We start from the raw sequence: 17,589 nt of genomic DNA, 5'->3' as shown, positions 1-17,589 counted from the left end.
AATAACATATTTTCTCATGTTTTTTTAAACATTCCAATGAATATCAATCAAACTGCTGCTGGTTTTTTTATTCAGTAATGATTGCTCAAAAATTGCGCAAATAAAGCTAAACAATTTTATATTTTTTATATCTGTTTCTGTTTTTACAAATAACCTCTTCATTTATTGTAGTGTAATATTTAACTTTCTGTTTGACAAATAGTCCCCGTTTTCAACATAAATCATTATGAAAAAGTATTTTGACCTTTAAAAACACATGAGAATGGACATCTGAGGGTCTGAGCGAGGGCGGAGATGAGATGTGTGAGAAACTTGACGTGTCAGCGTGGAAAATCAGGGGTTTGGAGAGTCACCGGCACCGCCACGCTCAGATATTTCTAGGGATGCTAATGACAATAAGTTTCTTTTTAATGTCAGGTCTCAACCTGTGATTGCACACTGGCTTGACTGATGTGGACGTCCTGACAGTTGTAATTATCCCGGTGTCTTCTGTCAGCCATGCAGGGGGTTGAATCTGCCTCAATTAGACTGGATAATGTCTGACACTGCAAACGCTTTTCTGGTTTCGTGAAGGACGAGAAAGCACTCAAAGAACTATAGAAAATAATATTGCTTCGAGGTCTATTGTGCGTGGCTTTAAAGACCTAATGGACTTTCAGATGTGTTTCATTTGCTTTGTCTAATACTAGACTTTTCGTAGGACAGAAACGTATGTTCAAGTTGTTGGTGCAACAAATCTTTGCTTTATAATTTTGGTCTTAGTTCATATCAATGAATAAGCTTTGGCCTGCAGGGTTTTGTATCTTGGCAAATCTGAACACAGATTAAGACGTTGAAATCTTTCTAAAATATATTTTTAGAAAGTTCAAAATCTAAAATGTCAATTTCTCCATGATTTTTCATTGATAATGGGAGAAACACAATGATGTCTCTTGTGATCCTACAGGCACACGATCTGTTGGTTACGGCCTTCAGATGGTGCACTGGTCATTAAAACCTTTTCAATTTTGAGATTTACATGCTTTAGTAAAAGTAGTTTATAGACAGACCCATATGTGCTATACTCATTTTCCACTAAGCTCCGTTTTTCTTTTTTTGTGGATGACTCAGAGCCACTAATGTGTTCTGTTAAGGTCAGGCCTTCATACTGTTGCTCTCTCCATTATCTGTGCATCTCTGTGTTTGTGAATCATGTTTGGAAGACACACTGTTCAGAATTATGTGCACAGCATATTACAATATCCCATGGATTTACACTGGTAGAAGAAGCAGAACCGTATCCAGAGAGCGTCCCCTGCCATACTGGACATTCACGCATCTGCATGTTCATACGTGTAGCATCATGATCGTTCAGCATCACTGATGTCAAACCCATGTTTGAGGGTGAGTAAGTGGTGAGAGGATTTAAGGGTATCTGTAATTTAAAGGTTAAAACAGCAGGGGTCACACATCAAACTGTGCAAGAAAGGACCGCAGGATTATCTGTCATTACACATCACAAGACACACAACAGGTGTTCTGAATACAAATCTTCTCCCTTCACTTTATATATAATTTGTGCATATTACATTTAAAATGCTGGAAAAAGACACGTTTTGTGTAATTGGAATAAAAGTCTTATATTTGAAGAGTCAGGTCAGGTTTTAAACATTAGTTATTGCACATTCCAATGAATATCAATCAAGTAATGATAACAAAAATAATACAGCTAACTTACACAATAAAAACATGATTTTATATTTGAACTTTATTTGAGTGTGAGAGAAATATATAACTTTCTGTTGGTTTAAAAACAGAATCATCTCTTTTGGAAATAAACTCTTCATATATTCATTTGTGGTTTTTTTCTCTATACATTTTTTGCTTTCTTATACACATTATGTCTTTTAGCCTGTATAAATAAGTAGTCTTTATCTGAACAGGCTGTGGCACAGTGTTTGCTTTCTTTCTTTTAATATGCATGTCCGTCATTACCGCTTTCCACTGCCAGAATTTCTACCCAATTACCAGAGAGCGCCTCAGTTCCTCTCTCCAATCAGAGCTGCTGATAACAAACATGTCATCATCACACAGCCGTTCACTTGAGAGAGAAGCTGTCAGATTTTTTTCTTTTGCTGTCCTTGTTCAAATATTTATATATGCTCTTTATTGCATTGTAATGAAAATCTCTCTTTTTTCTCGCGGTACATTTCGTGCATTAGAGATAACACAAAAAACAGACCGTTTCACAGCTGTCAGCCTGTGGCTCGGAGCATTTATAGAACATGATGAAATAGCCATTTTATCAAAAGTAATGCACATTCGCAACTTTACAAATACATGCAAACGTGTTTTCATCTCTGTGTTTGTGCGGCGAGGATTAAACATTCTCATCAAAGCGCCGCTTATGTTTAACGCGCAAAGCTGAATGTAAACAAGCTGTAATTCTCATTAAAGCTTTGGTGTGATGATTCTGATTTCACCTGCGGTTTCATGTGGCAACAGTTACAGAGCTGCGCTTCAACAAGACATCAGGCAGCTGCGTGATCCTATAAAACATTTGCTGTCGTCTTCCTACATGCAATTAAGCCATTTTGTCGTGTTTATTGTTTGTTTAAGCGTAATGTAAATATCTGAATGTATGAGTGAAGGAGGTAATGTCCTCAAACACAGCTCATCATTCCCAGGGAAAGTGAGGTTTTAGAGAAGATGGAATGTATTTTATTTCGCTTTCGTCATATAAGGGTGTCACGGTATTGTTTTTTTTTTGTCAAAATGGGTAATGACAAGAACCGTGATATTGAAAACCATGATTATCGATATTGTGTTTATTCAAGAATTATGCCGTAAGAGTCACAATGGTTACAATCTCTCTCTCTCTCTCTCTCTCTCTCTCTCTCTCTCTCTCTCTCTCTCTCTCTCTCTCTCTCTCTCTCTCTCTCTCTCCTCTCTCTCTCTCTCTCTCTCTCTCTCTCTCCTCTCTCTCTCTCTCTCTCTCTCTCTCTCTCTCTCTCTCTCTCTCTCTCTCTCTCTCTCTGTCTCTATATATGCAGTAAGTAGTAAAAACCCGATATCATGACTGACCTATTATCATACCATATAGTGATGTGGGCGGGAATCGCGGTATAGACAATAATCGTTATTAACAAAAAATGATTATTGATATTATGTTAATACTTCTGGTTAAAAAACTTCTGGTTGACACCCCTACACTAACACTCGCTATTCATTTGCCAAAAAAAGAGAGAGAAAATCGTAATAAACAATTGAAATTCACTGAAAGCATTGTTTATACTTTATTTCAATAAATATCATGATAATATCACAATAACTGTAACATTATAATATTAATATTGTCCAGAACACTACTGTGAAAGAGATTTCTAATCTCAGAGAGGCTTTCCTGAATAAATAAAAGTGAACAATGTAATCCCTTATACCAACCTTTAAGAGATCAGAAAATCCAAAAGATCTTACTCGTTAAGACTTTAGACATCAGGGGATATGAGATATTTATATACACGGTAAATATTTATTTAGCATCACACACTAAAGACTAAGTTCAGGATCGTGTTCATCGCAGTATATAAGTGGTAAGTTATCGGGACAGAAATAGGGCACGTACAACACATTTCCTGAGAATGACCCTGTTCGCTTCTTTCCTGTCACACCAAATCATCCAACTCTTCATCATCCGCTTCGCCCTCCTCCCTGTTTATGGATTTTACTGGAAATATTGTTGCAGCATGTCCATAAAACAAGCAAAGCAATTAAATCTCGTCATGGAACGCATATCTTTGGTGTCCCTTTGACAAGAACTCTCTCGGGCAATCCAAACTTCCATCACAACAAACTGTCAACTCCATCCCCATAAATCAATCCCCCGCCGTCAGAGTCATTGGTCCCCAAGTGACACACGGCACCATTTGCTTCCTTGTCAATCCGATCAGGTTTTAGTACTGGAGAGAGAAGACAGCTGTTAATAATACAAAACAAAGCTGCGATGGAGGCTTCTTCATTCAACTGGACAGATTCTGCTCTGACACTACGATAAAACAATGGAGAGGATGTGAATAATTGTACTATCTCATAATAATAATAGGAATTTAGATTTTTACATTTTATGGAAACCAGATTTCTGAGTGCCTATATGCAAATCTGAAGTCACTTAAATAGTTGCTAGGGGGTTGCAATGAGGTTATTACAAGGTTGCTAGGGCTGTTGCCAAGAAAGTCACTTAAAATGGTACTTACAATGGCATCTCCCCTCAAGAGCTGCTTAACATGTCATGTTTGTGACTTAAATGCTCACATAGGAGAGAAACTTGGAGTATCTCACTTGCAGTATTTCTCCTGGACATCAATGAGAATAATAAGAGAGCAAATGGAAACTTTTGCTCACATCTCAGATATTTCTCCTAAAAAAAAGATTCGTCTGAAATCTCACAAATGTTTCCATTGGAGTTTCAACAGAGATGTCAACAGTGTCGCGAACTGAGCTCAGATTTATCAAGTCTGCAATCAAAAGTCAATATTATTGAAGATCTCAATATGACCTGAAACATTTCTCATCAAATGCAAATTATTTCACCTCTACAATCAACATTCATTTGAACCTCCATAGTCATCATGTATTTTGAACAATTCTCATTTTTTTCTTTTTTATTTCTCTCAAGCAATTAAAGGAAAAACAGCTGCGATACATAAATGCGACAGACAACTCCATCAAATTTCCTAAGCTATAAAAGAGCAGTTTAAGGGGTCCCTAAGATAGAAAGCGTTTATTGCTGTTAGACGCGCCACTTTTGAATTGTTTTCGGTTGGCAGGGAACGTTTTGCACATTGTTTATGCGCTGCTGGCGCCTCGAGGAAAAGCGCCTGATGTCATGCACCTTTTTTCCTATTGTCCAATGGAATGAAAACAGAGGCGGACCTTCCGATGTGGCGACCGAACTTTGAGTTGCTTGAAACGTCCGGAGACTCCAATTGACGCAAGTCAACGAGTTAACCGAGCAAAGTCAGCGCAAGCGCCCGCTACTGCTTGTACCTTTTTAAAGTTTCTAATAATAAGACAGTAAACAGAAACTAGAGCACTTGTGCTATAATCCTTGACCGACAGGAGGTTACCTCGCTCTTTTCCAAGAGTCAACCAAAAGAGTGTTGCTTTCTACAGTAAGTCTCACTAATAAACAAATAAAGAGTTTGGTTCCAAAATGAGATAACTCGTTTTTTATTGTACAGTCCAATAAATATCAACCAAACTACAATAAACACAATAAAAACATGTAAACAAAATAAAGATCTGCCAAGTATTTGATCTCATTAGCCTAACTGTAAGCAGCCTGGCACGTTGAATTCATTTGATGTGCGGTCGCAGGTGTGTGCACGTCACCTGCTTTACAGCAGATCCCCACAAGGATAATCCAATCCGATTTGAAGCCAGAACCATCCATTTAATAATGTCAGACACACACATCACTATACTCAGCGGCATTATGGGTATTCCTGCCACAGTGTGATTTCGAGAAACATCCCTGGTCACATGATTTTTACCCTGTGGCTCGGCGCTGTGTGCAGTCGATGTGTTGGACTATCACAGGAGGTGTAGAAATCTCTCTCCTGTTCTCTCTGGGTGTGATTGTGGGGTTTTCGGGTTGGTTGCCGCCTCGGTGGTCTATCTTTGCGTAGCTAGGTCGTAGCAAATTCACACATTCAGTGAGTTGGAAATCACAGAGGATGTCAAGTGGAGAGGTTTCAGAGACTCTTAATGAGCTCGCGCCGCGTGGAGGTTTTTAAACTTAAGTCCTCGTCTTTTGCGGTTCATGAGCTTTTTAAGATGGGACATCGGTTACTGGAACTCTTCTGTACCATGAAGAGCTCACGGTGTGTGCAGTTTATGTGCTGGAATTACACACACGCACACACTCAGTGGCATCATCCATCTCACCTTTTTAAATGGGGAACCATTGGAAGTCCTGGCCTCCTTAAATTAGATCCTTAAGGAGTAAACAAGTTTTATTAAGAGTCAGATCCGAATCGAATTGATCTTAAACCAAGAAACATTGTAACTCAACTGAAGAGCTGGTCATCACCATGAATTTGGCTTCTATGCAAAAGATTTGAATAGTTTCAGTTGGGTACCTTATGATGTCTTTAATCTTGTGAGTGTGAGGACATTGAGATTGAAATCATTGTGAAATAAATGGTTGAAATGAAGCTTTGGTGCTTGTTGTTTCATCGATTTAGCTTGATTTTCACAGGGTCACAAATGTTTAAATCCATGCATGTTGGTAGGTTTTTTTTGCATCATGAAGTATAAAGAAAGGGTTCGTTTATTTATGTAACTACAGGTTATTTCCACAAGAGAAAACAATACAATCAGTATTGTAGGAATTACAAAAACAATGCTTTTCAGTTGGCCAGGCACACATAGTCCCACCCAAAGCTCATATCATTGATCGAGCCACTGTCATTGTTGTTAGGATGTTAAACAAACACAACAATTTGTTTATCAATTAAAGATGTTTAATTAAAGATTTAAAAAATATAACATTGAAAACGTATTTATGGTTACATGACGGGTCTTAACTTATTCACCACAACATCCTCATAGATGTTACACCAGCATAGAATGTTGTTTTTATATAAATATATGTTATATATGTAGTCTGCAACCTGAGTGCACTGTGTTTTCAGACATGTGGTCAAACCCGGCAAGTATTGAGAATAGCTCTGCAACGGCGAGGCTGATTGAGAATCCCACAAACCCCTGCGTGGGCCAGCGAGCCATCAGCTGGCAGACGCTGGAAGGAGATCTCCAGCAAACACTCGGCACAGGAGATTTATCCGATAAGAGGTGCAATTTAACACATCTTTGCTGATTTGTAAATGTTCTCGCCTTTCTGTCCGGTATCATCAATGCCGGAGCCAGTGCACGGGCTCTAAATAACAGTCTGCTGATTTGCCAACCGGAGGAGGACATCTTTGTCCTTCTGCAAGATAAAGGTGGTAAAACTGCTAACCTCACGGCGCTGTAATTGGGTCTGGACATCAGTCAGACAGAAATGTTCTTAAGGGGACAGATGGTACAGTGGCTGTATATCTCGTATTGTTTATTACACCACTTGTTCTCTGTCAAGCTGTTTTTTGGAGACGGTCGCAGTTTATCGTCCCTGCAACCCGGAGGAACATTGTTTTTGCTCAACGGTTGCTCTTACAAGTTCGGGAGACTTATTGTCCGCCCCAAACATTTTACATTCTGGTAACACTTTATTTAAAACATATATGTATGATGTAGTGAAAAAAAGTAGTTTTCATGCATTTATTATGGCTTGTAATGCACATTATAATGTATTTTAATGTTTCATGAATATTTGTAACTACAGTTAATACATTATAACACTTATCGATTCATTATTACACTTTGCGTTCTTAATTTGGTTAATTCGTTACAACAACATTTAATGTATTACATGATGAACAATTATAATGTGTTATACCCTTTAGTAACCCTTTAAAATACATTATATATAATAGCTTTAAGTAAAGTGTTACCAAAATTCGTTACACACGTCCTCATGCTGATCCAAACCTGCATGAATTTCTTTCTTCTGTGCAACACGATAAAATATACAGCAAAGTTAACAAACAAATGTAATATACAGCTGCCAAGCACACACAATTACTTAAATAAATGCATTAAAAATAAAAGTGGTCCATAATAATATAAATAAAAGTGGTCCATGTGTGCTTGATCGTCTGAAGATCTTGAATTTAGCACATGAAGGCAAAGGGTAAACAAACCTTTGAGCATCAGGGTTCAAATCAAATGAAATCATACCCAAACTAAAAAATTAAAATGTTTACTTAGCAATTTATTGTAATCATTGTGTTATTTATATCTAATTATATTTATAATTTATTTGTTATGTACTTATTATTATAATTACTGGAAATTAAATGAACTAAAATAATTAAGTTATTTTATTTCCAGTAATTATAAAATATTATAAACAGTATTATACTTAATAAACTTGTATAATAATATGAATTCTACATAAGTAAAACAAAAGAATATGATTTTTAATAAATACTAATATAACAACAAAACTAAAAGAAAGTGCTTCTTTGCACGGCATGAACATGCAATACATCAGGGTTTTCCCCAATGAGGCGGAGGTGTTGCCATCTTTATCTTTTACACACATGCATGTGGAGACAGGGCCGGTTCTAGACATTTGGAGGCCCTAGGCAAAATGGATATTGATGGCCCCCAGCCTCTTTCCCTCCACCTTTCAATTAAAAAGCACTTGTAACTAATACAATTTCTCACCTTTTTATATATACTTTGGAACCTGTTATCAGTACTTACTTAAATGTGCATCAATTAAACTTTAACTAAGGTCAAGTCTAAAAAGCATAACGGTGAAAGGTCATCTGGACCGGCTCTTATTATTAATATTCCTTGTCCATGGCCACCTACAGAGGAACTTGTTCTGCCTTTCGGAAGCAAAGTCATCAATAACTAGTAATCTGCTGTTTTCATTTACAAACGTTTTCTTCAGTATTTTGAAAGCCAGCTCCTGACGCAATGTACGGTCGATCAACTTGATTCTAAGCATGAGACACATACATATGCAAATTGAAATCTTACATGTCATGTCATGTCGCTAGCTCTGCCTATAGTGTGTGTATGCCTACCATACCTTTAAGTGGCTTAACCAAACACTTTACATATTACATGTAATAATCAGCCAATACCGTTAACATAAAAAGTGTGTCATTTCTATTACACTGTTTTGTTAAGATGTTACATTGTCTACATTGGCTCAACCAATGAAGAGACGTTTTTGCGGCGTGATGATTTCTTTTTTTCACTGGGAGTTGGGGTGTGAACACCACATAGCATAGCAGACAGATATTTAGCTAACAGACATTCAATTCTTTGTGATTTTCTTTCCTATGTGCAGGAGAGAAAGTAAAGAAATAAAAAAATAGAGCAATGTCCTGTCCAATGTAAAAGGCCTATTTGCTGTTTTTATGACCCAAACGTTGACCACACTGTCGCTTCGGAAATTACAAGAGGGCATATTTCACTCTTCCAATTTCTGTCTTCATGAGTGACTGAACACATAGAAGCTCGAGTCTGTCTGCGAGCGCGTGTTTGAATGTGCCAGCCTTCGCCCAGACCCATTCCCAGAATGCAGGTAACCTTGGAAACTAATCCTATTTACAGACTATCGGATCTATTATTCAAGCATTTGGTCCCCAAGCTAAATAAATCTAATCTTCATATTTCAGTAACATCAGAGCATCAGATTCCAACAGACGTCAATGCAAAACCATTGCGTCTGGAAAAAAACACAATTTCCCTGAGCGTGCGTATTCCCCGTGAAATATCAGGATGTATTGGGGAAACTCTGGGCGGCGTGTTTGGACTCGGTGCTGCTTCCGTCCCGGCGTGTATATTCTTGTCGTCTTGTGAGTAGCTCGTTGACAGCGTGAGAGACAGAACGTAATACATCCCTGTCGCAGACAATAGCACTCACTGTCTGTGAGCCTGTGTGGGGAGGACGGGGTTGGATGACACCCAATAGAAGGCCAGTGTCAGTAACGCTGAAAGATCTCGCCTCTGTTCTCTGATGTGACTGACTGTGTGTTCAGGGAGTAATACAGACACTGCATAAACCCAAGCCTCTAATTTACTCTCGCTCGGTCTCTCTCTCTCTTACACATACACCTTTACACCAACACATACAATAACACAAACACTGTGAGGTCTTACACATTTGAAGACGCAGATGTTACGGGTCGCGACCGTAGAACTGGTAAAAACCTGAAATTTCAGGAGAAACAAACACAAGTAGCGGTTTGTGCCTTCCCTTAGGCAAACACATCACCATGAGAACCCTATAAGCGCCCCCTTTTGGCAGAGGCAGGCACTGCACTGTTTTAAAACTGTAATAATTTAAACAGGGCTCAGAACACGCATGAATCAAATATAAATAATTAAAAATACACATTTCACTGTGGATACAGGAATGAATGCCGCACAGACACAGATAAACACAAACCTTTGAAGTGGGTCTAGAGAGGTCCTCTCATAGATGCAATGGCTTTCATATCATAATGATATTTACAATACCCTTCCCCTCAGCAAAACCCTGTTTACTTTATTATATTCGAAGCAAAACATGATTTAGTGTAGTAAGTCTTTGGAAAGTCAGCTCTTGACGTGTTTGATCTGTTTAACACATCTATGCAAATGACTCGTTCTCACATATTCGATGTGTTGATAGCTCTGTATGTTTAAAATAATTTTGCCGTAGCATCACTGACACAATCCTTTTAGAAAATCAATACACTCCATCTGTGACAGACTACGTGTGACTGTATTTCTGCTTGTGAAAACCCAGCCAAAGGTATGTTTTGTGCAAGAATGGTTTGCAATTACTATTTAGAATTATTTTAATACTTTAAAAAATGTGCTAAAAGGTTTTAGGCCGATGCAGATAGCAGGGAGACTGAAGAGTGTGATGTTTTTCCAAAAAGAAATTCATATTAAAATATAATTTAAATAGATTTTTACAAACGTTAAGCATTATCATATTGCGTATTTCTCGATAAGTCATCACATATCACGTATTTCTTCAATATTTTGGAAAGTCCTGGCACATTCTGTATAAAATATAATCTTGATATCTACAAGATCAGCAGATTCTTCTTTAAGAATCAGCTGAAAACACATCTCTTCCGTCAGCACCTGACCCATTAATTCTGACTCTTTATCCTTATAAAAATAAATAAACCTTAGCTTTGTATAATGTGGTATACTCTGGTTTTACTGCACTTAGGCATTTTGTTGTCCTTATGTTGTTCCAATTGCTTCTATTGTTCATTTGCAAGTCGCTTTGGATGAAAGCATGTGCTAAATGACTAAAAGTAAACGTACAATGAATAAAATGAGTGCTCCATACATAAATATATCATATAATTGTTTACAGTGATAAACAAACATCACCTATTTTGTCAATTCACTAGCCTTAGCTTTGTTGCTCCTAATTTCTTATCTAGGTTCTGAAATGTAAGCCTGCATTTCACAGACGAAAACATGCAGGGATTCCTTTTTTTACAGTATAATAGATGAAGAGAAAAGCAAAGAAAAAACTGTAGTCGTCCAAGTCAAATTGTCAACCAGACGTTTCTGTTTGCTCTTTAAGTCAGTGTACTTTAAAACACACGAGAGGATTTCAATGTCTAGCACTTGCTTTCCAACTTCTGCTTTCATGAGTTCATTCAAGACCACCAGACAAACATCAAGTCGCAATTCATATTCATAAGCAAATCTGAAAAAAAGGTATTAGTAGATTTTAGATTTGAGGCCTCTGTGTTGAGCTGTTATTAAACACAGAACTCATAACCATGAGTACAAGTCTTACAGAGAATATGTACAACATGTTACATACTGCATTACAGAAAACATTTAGTATTCACATAAGGTTATTCACTTATAATAGAAATGAGCACGACACACCCAAATGATTGTAAGGATGTTAGAGCACAAACCAAAACATCTTTTCGAAGCCCAATAGAAAGGTTGATCTTGAAATGTGTCTTCGATATATACATCACCTTAAACCATACATCTTTAAAGGTTACTCTTGCTCAAAACAAAAAACTGGTCATTTGTTTTCATTATCAATACACTGTCAACATTTCTACAGTGAAGCATCTACAAACAGCTGAATAATGTCCACACATCATCTGCTGTTTACTCTTTATCACTGTCACTGATATGAACGCAAATAAATCTGCTGTCTGTGGTTGATGTCGTCCTTGCTCGTGTTCCACAGGAGAAAAATGACGGGAAAGAGTCAGACCAGCAATGTCACCAACAAGAACGACCCTCGCTCCCTCAACTCCAGGGTCTTTATCGGTAACCTCAACACGGCCATTGTGAAGAAGTCCGACATCGAGGTCATCTTCGCCAAGTACGGCAAGATCGTGGGCTGTTCGGTGCATAAGGGTTACGCTTTCGTCCAGTACATAAGCGAACGGAACGCCCGGGCGGCCGTGGCCGGCGAGTACGCCAGGGTCATCGCAGGACAACCGCTCGGTGAGTCTTTGTAACTTTACCAAAGCTGTGGCATGTTTAACTTAATGCTTTTTTCTGGGCTCTGCTGGGCTGACTGACTGACGCTCACAGAGAAACGTGTTGCCCGAGGCGCATCCGGAGCGCATTTCAATTCGCTTGTGATTCTTGGACATGCAAAGTGTTTTTGGTGTTGTGACAGTTAGTGGGAAAGATTAGCGTTCTGTGCTGTTGTCATGCTGTAAAATGTTTGCATTTAGTTTGTGTAATAGTGTTAATGCCATGAAATGGACCGACGGATTTAACAAGGAATTTAATTGAATTAGGTTAATGACACGTTGACTTAGTCCAGCTATTTCATTATGGTTTCTAAGTTCAAAATCTGACCACGAAAAAACTTCAATCTGTATTTGTATTTAAACATAACATATATAGATTTGTTTATTTTAATTGGTCATATCATTGGGAATCATATTTTTAGGTTGGAGTTTGGAGTCAGTTTAATTATGTAACCATTAAACTCGGAAGTACAAAACTACAATTGTTGAAACTATGTTTCTAAAACGTATCGTTGTGATTTTTTTTAGAATTGTCATTTCTGACGAATACATTTAAATATATCCGAGCCCATGTTTACACAATGATGCCTATTCAGTATTCAGAACTTGGAACAGATATTTTGAAGATCGTTGGTCACCGAACAACATTGGTCCTCATTGACTTCCATTGTATGGACACAAAACATTTCTCAAAATATCCTCTATTGTGTTACAGGTTTTGAATGGCATGATGCTTAATAAATGTTTTCTTTAAGGGGGGCGGGGATCTGAATGGTGTGTGTATGGTGTACTATATGCCATAGTCTCCAATTGATATATCTACACCCCATATCTACTCCAAAAAAAAAGACCTTACACCAGACTTACTCTTCCCTGACCTGTTTTAAAAACACTTCCTTGTGTTTGCATTGGAAAACATTTTATACATAATACAAATTATAGCCAGGGGACCCTAATTAAAAATGGCCACAGAGGACCAGCTAACATCTTATTTTTCAGCCTGTAAACATTTGCATGCCCACCACATTTGGGGATTTCTGTTAATAAGGGTTTTCGTTATTAGTTGTTAAAGCCAATATGGACTTAACATTGACCCAATTTTGTACCTTAACACACGTTCCCGGGTCTTATTGTGAATGATTCATCTGTGCACGTTATTCCAAAGAGAAGAAAATGTTCACCAAACCCTTTTCATCATCAGTATGTGTGTTTCCTGGGATCGAACCCATGACCTCTGTGCAATGCTTTACCAATTGGAACTTTAATCAGAATTTAAATTGACATTGCGAACTGATCATTACGTCAAAACCAAACCAGAAACAGGACCGTTTACTGTCTGTACGTCTCCTCAGAAGGTTTGGTGTTCTGAAAACCTTCATTGGCATGATTCCTGGGTCTATCTCACCCGGTTCTGTCAGCGGCACACAGAGCCTGATGTACGATCCTGGTCTCGTTCCTAATCTCCTCGCACTGCAGACCTGGCATTGGAGTAATGTGTAAATGCTGATATACTCTTCTGGCCGAGGAACGAAGGCGAATTCCTTCATTACCGCGGGTCTGCGCTCCCCCCTACCTGACCTGGCTATAGCCTAATGGAAACCAGTCGACCATTGCAGATACCATCACTCTGCTCGGCTGCGATAACACACGGCTCACTCTCCTTTAGGAGTAACAACGACATCAGAGAGCCAGTCGGGATGTTACATATTAATGTTGCCTAGCACTTCTTACTGATAAGCAGAAAAGAAACCCACAATACATACACGGGCACACATTGCGCATACGTATACATGCATATTTTTACAATGCAATGGTGTTCAACGATTCTGTGAATTAAATCAGGACGAAAAGTTTCAGAATTCTTTTTTGTGGAAACAAGTACAATGTCAGTCAAGCTGAGCTCATGAAAAATTATGCACTTTATAATTATAATATAGTGTTTTTAGATATTGTGATGAGAAGAGTCTAAAACAGTGCATGATTTAATAAATGTTTAAATTATTTAACAATGTATGATTTAATGAAATTAATATTTTGATCAGCCACGGTCCAGTTGTGCAACTGCATTCATAACAGTTACCTTTCTAGAACCGATATCTTAAAAAAAAGAAAAGAGCAGGTTACTTTATGTATTTACATTTACATTTCCGCATTTGGCAGACGCTTTTATCCAAAGTGACTTACATTGCTTTATACTATACATTTGTTTCTGTGCAATCCCTTGGGACCGAACCCACGACATTGGTGTTGCTAGGCCCATGCTCTAACTACTGAGCCACAGGAAAAGGTACTTACTTTTACGTGGGTTAATGTCAAATGACGGCAAATTTACGTACAGCTCAAATTATTAATAATTATTAAAAACCCAGAGCGCAACCATGAAGGAGCCAGAAAACCCAGAACGCAGTCGTGAAGGAGCCAGAAAACCCAGAACGCAATCGTGAAGGAGCCAGAAAACCCAGAACGCAACTGTGAAGGAGCCAGAAAACCCAGAACGCAGTCGTGAAGGAGCCAGAAAACCCAGAGCGCAACCATGAAGGAGCCAGAAAACCCAGAACGCAGTCGTGAAGGAGCCAGAAAACCCAGAACGCAATCGTGAAGGAGCCAGAAAACCCAGAACGCAACTGTGAAGGAGCCAGAAAACCCAGAACGCAGTCGTGAAGGAGCCAGAAAACCCAGAACGCAGTCGTGAAGGAGCCAGAAAACCCAGAACACTGTCCGGAAGGAGCCAGAAAATCCAGAACGCAGTCGTGAAGGAGCCAGAAAACCCAGAACGCAATCGTGAAGGAGCCAGAAAACCCAGAACGCAGTCGTGAAGGAGCCAGAAAACCCAGAACGCAATCGTGAAGGAGCCAGAAAACCCAGAACGCATTCGTGAAGGAGCCAGAAAACCCAGAACGCAACTGTGAAGGAGCCAGAAAACCCAGAACGCAGTCGTGAAGGAGCCAGAAAACCCAGAACGCAGTCGTGAAGGAGCCAGAAAACCCAGAACACTGTCCGGAAGGAGCCAGAAAATCCAGAACGCAGTCGTGAAGGAGCCAGAAAACCCAGAACGCAATCGTGAAGGAGCCAGAAAACCCAGAACGCAGTCGTGAAGGAGCCAGAAAACCCAGAACGCAATCGTGAAGGAGCCAGAAAACCCAGAACGCAACTGTGAAGGAGCCAGAAAACCCAGAACGCAGTCGTGAAGGAGCCAGAAAACCCAGAACGCAGTCGTGAAGGAGCCAGAAAACCCAGAACACTGTCCGGAAGGAGCCAGAAAATCCAGAACGCAGTCGTGAAGGAGCCAGAAAACCCAGAACGCAATCGTGAAGGAGCCAGAAAACCCAGAACGCAGTCGTGAAGGAGCCAGAAAACCCAGAACGCAATCGTGAAGGAGCCAGAAAACCCAGAACGCATTCGTGAAGGAGCCAGAAAACCCAGAACGCAACTGTGAAGGAGCCAGAAAACCCAGAACGCAGTCGTGAAGGAGCCAGAAAACCCAGAACGCAGTCGTGAAGGAGCCAGAAAACCCAGAACACTGTCCGGAAGGAGCCAGAAAATCCAGAACGCAGTCGTGAAGGAGCCAGAAAACCCAGAACGCAATCGTGAAGGAGCCAGAAAACCCAGAACGCAGTCGTGAAGGAGCCAGAAAACCCAGAACGCAATCGTGAAGGAGCCAGAAAACCCAGAACGCATTCGTGAAGGAGCCAGAAAACCCAGAACACAGTCCGGAAGGAGCCAGAAAACCCAGAACGCAATCGTGAAGGAGCCAGAAAACCCAGAACACAGTCCGGAAGGAGCCAGAAAATCCCGAGAACGCAATCGTGAAGGAGCCAGAAAACCCAGAACACAGTCCGGAAGGAGCCAGAAAACCCAGAACGCAATCGTGAAGGAGCCAGAAAACCCAGAACGCAATCGTGAAGGAGCCAGAAAACCCAGAAGGCAGTCGTGAAGGAGCCAGAAAACCCAGAACGCAGTCCGGAAGGAGCCAGAAAACCCAGAACGCAGTCGTGAAGGAGCCAGAAAACCCAGAACACAGTCCGGAAGGAGCCAGAAAACCCAGAACGCAATCGTGAAGGAGCCAGAAAACCCAGAACGCAATCGTGAAGGAGCCAGAAAACCCAGAACGCAGTCGTGAAGGAGCCAGAAAACCCAGAACACAGTCGTGAAGGAGCCAGAAAACCCAGAACGCAGTCCAGAAGGAGCCAGAAAATCCAGAACGCAGTCGTGAAGGAGCCAGAAAATCCAGAACGCAGTCGTGAAGGAGCCAGAAAACCCAGAACGCATTCGTGAAGGAGCCAGAAAACCCAGAACACAGTCCGGAAGGAGCCAGAAAACCCAGAACGCAGTCGTGAAGGAGCCAGAAAACCCAGAGCGCAGTCCGGAAGGAGCCAGAAAATCCAGAACGCAGTCGTGAAGGAGCCAGAAAACCCAGAACGCAATCGTGAAGGAGCCAGAAAACCCAGAACGCAGTCGTGAAGGAGTCAGAAAACCCAGAACGCAGTCCGGAAGGAGCCAGAAAACCCAGAACGCAGTCGTGAAGGAGCCAGAAAACCCAGAACACAGTCCGGAAGGAGCCAGAAAACCCAGAACGCAGTCGTGAAGGAGCCAGAAAACCCAGAACGCAGTAGTGAAGGAGCCAGAAAACCCAGAACGCAGTCGTGAAGGAGCCAGAAAACCCAGAACGCAGTCCGGAAGGAGCCAGAAAATCCAGAACGCAGTCGTGAAGGAGCCAGAAAACCCACAATTGGCAGGCGTGTCTGTTTTATTTACCAAGCAAAGCTGATTTTTACTCACATTAGCACCGGCCGCATGTTCATTTGGGGCCCTGATAAAAAGTCACTTTTTGAGACATATGTGTGCGTGGGTGTGCGACAGACACACAATGAGATAGAGAGAGAAACAGAAAGAAAATACTGGCTGTTGGCATTCATGTGTTCTCATATGTGACACTCCATCTTCATTTGTGCGTTTGCCAAAATAGTCAGTGGAATGTATAATGTTTTCATCACTTTAGAGGTCAGATAAAGGTTGGTATCGCTGAAAGCTATTTCTGCCATTATTATCAGATGATGTGCAAATCACAACTCGGAGGGGAAAATAAATTCATGATTGGCAATTAAATCCACACTCAGTCTCATTTTACAGAACTGACATATTTTATTAGCACGGCTGAAACCTGCGGTCTCTTCGACAGAGGCTGCTGGGCGCCAGACAGAGGTTTCTAACCATTTCCAAAGAGCAATTGCTGTTTCTCACTGTCACTGAATTGACTGTTGGAATGTCAATTGAGCAGAAAGGTGATGATTAATCAGAAACCATCGCTTCAGAAAACATGCCCTTTTAATAAGTAAACAACAGCCCTGTATATAAATGACGGTGTTTGTAATTTCTATATCACTGTAGCTTTCTGACAACAGTTATTTTGACTTCAAATTCAAAACAGTGGTTTTCTATAGTAAATCTCGCCTCATAACGC

At 40.1% G+C, this 17,589-nt stretch overlaps 1 protein-coding gene across 2 annotated transcripts in view; it reads left to right on the top strand.

The window, feature by feature from the left end:
* Window positions 1-17,589, top strand: part of LOC306911959 (RALY RNA binding protein like) — a 100,005-nt gene that overhangs the window by 43,864 nt on the left and 38,552 nt on the right. For both annotated transcript variants that reach the window (XM_079487692.1, XM_079487691.1), the window contains exons 2-3: window positions 6,675-6,834; window positions 11,831-12,093. In XM_079487692.1, the coding sequence (XP_079343818.1) occupies window positions 6,675-6,834; window positions 11,831-12,093 (423 nt within the window). The remainder of the gene's footprint in view (window positions 1-6,674; window positions 6,835-11,830; window positions 12,094-17,589) is intronic.

Source organism: Barbatula barbatula (genome assembly GCF_947034865.1).
Source record: "Barbatula barbatula genome assembly, chromosome: 23".
In the NCBI taxonomy this organism is placed as follows: domain Eukaryota; kingdom Metazoa; phylum Chordata; class Actinopteri; order Cypriniformes; family Nemacheilidae; genus Barbatula; species Barbatula barbatula.
The sequence above is the reverse complement of the archived record's forward strand: the minus strand, read 5'-3'. Positions and strand labels throughout refer to the sequence as shown.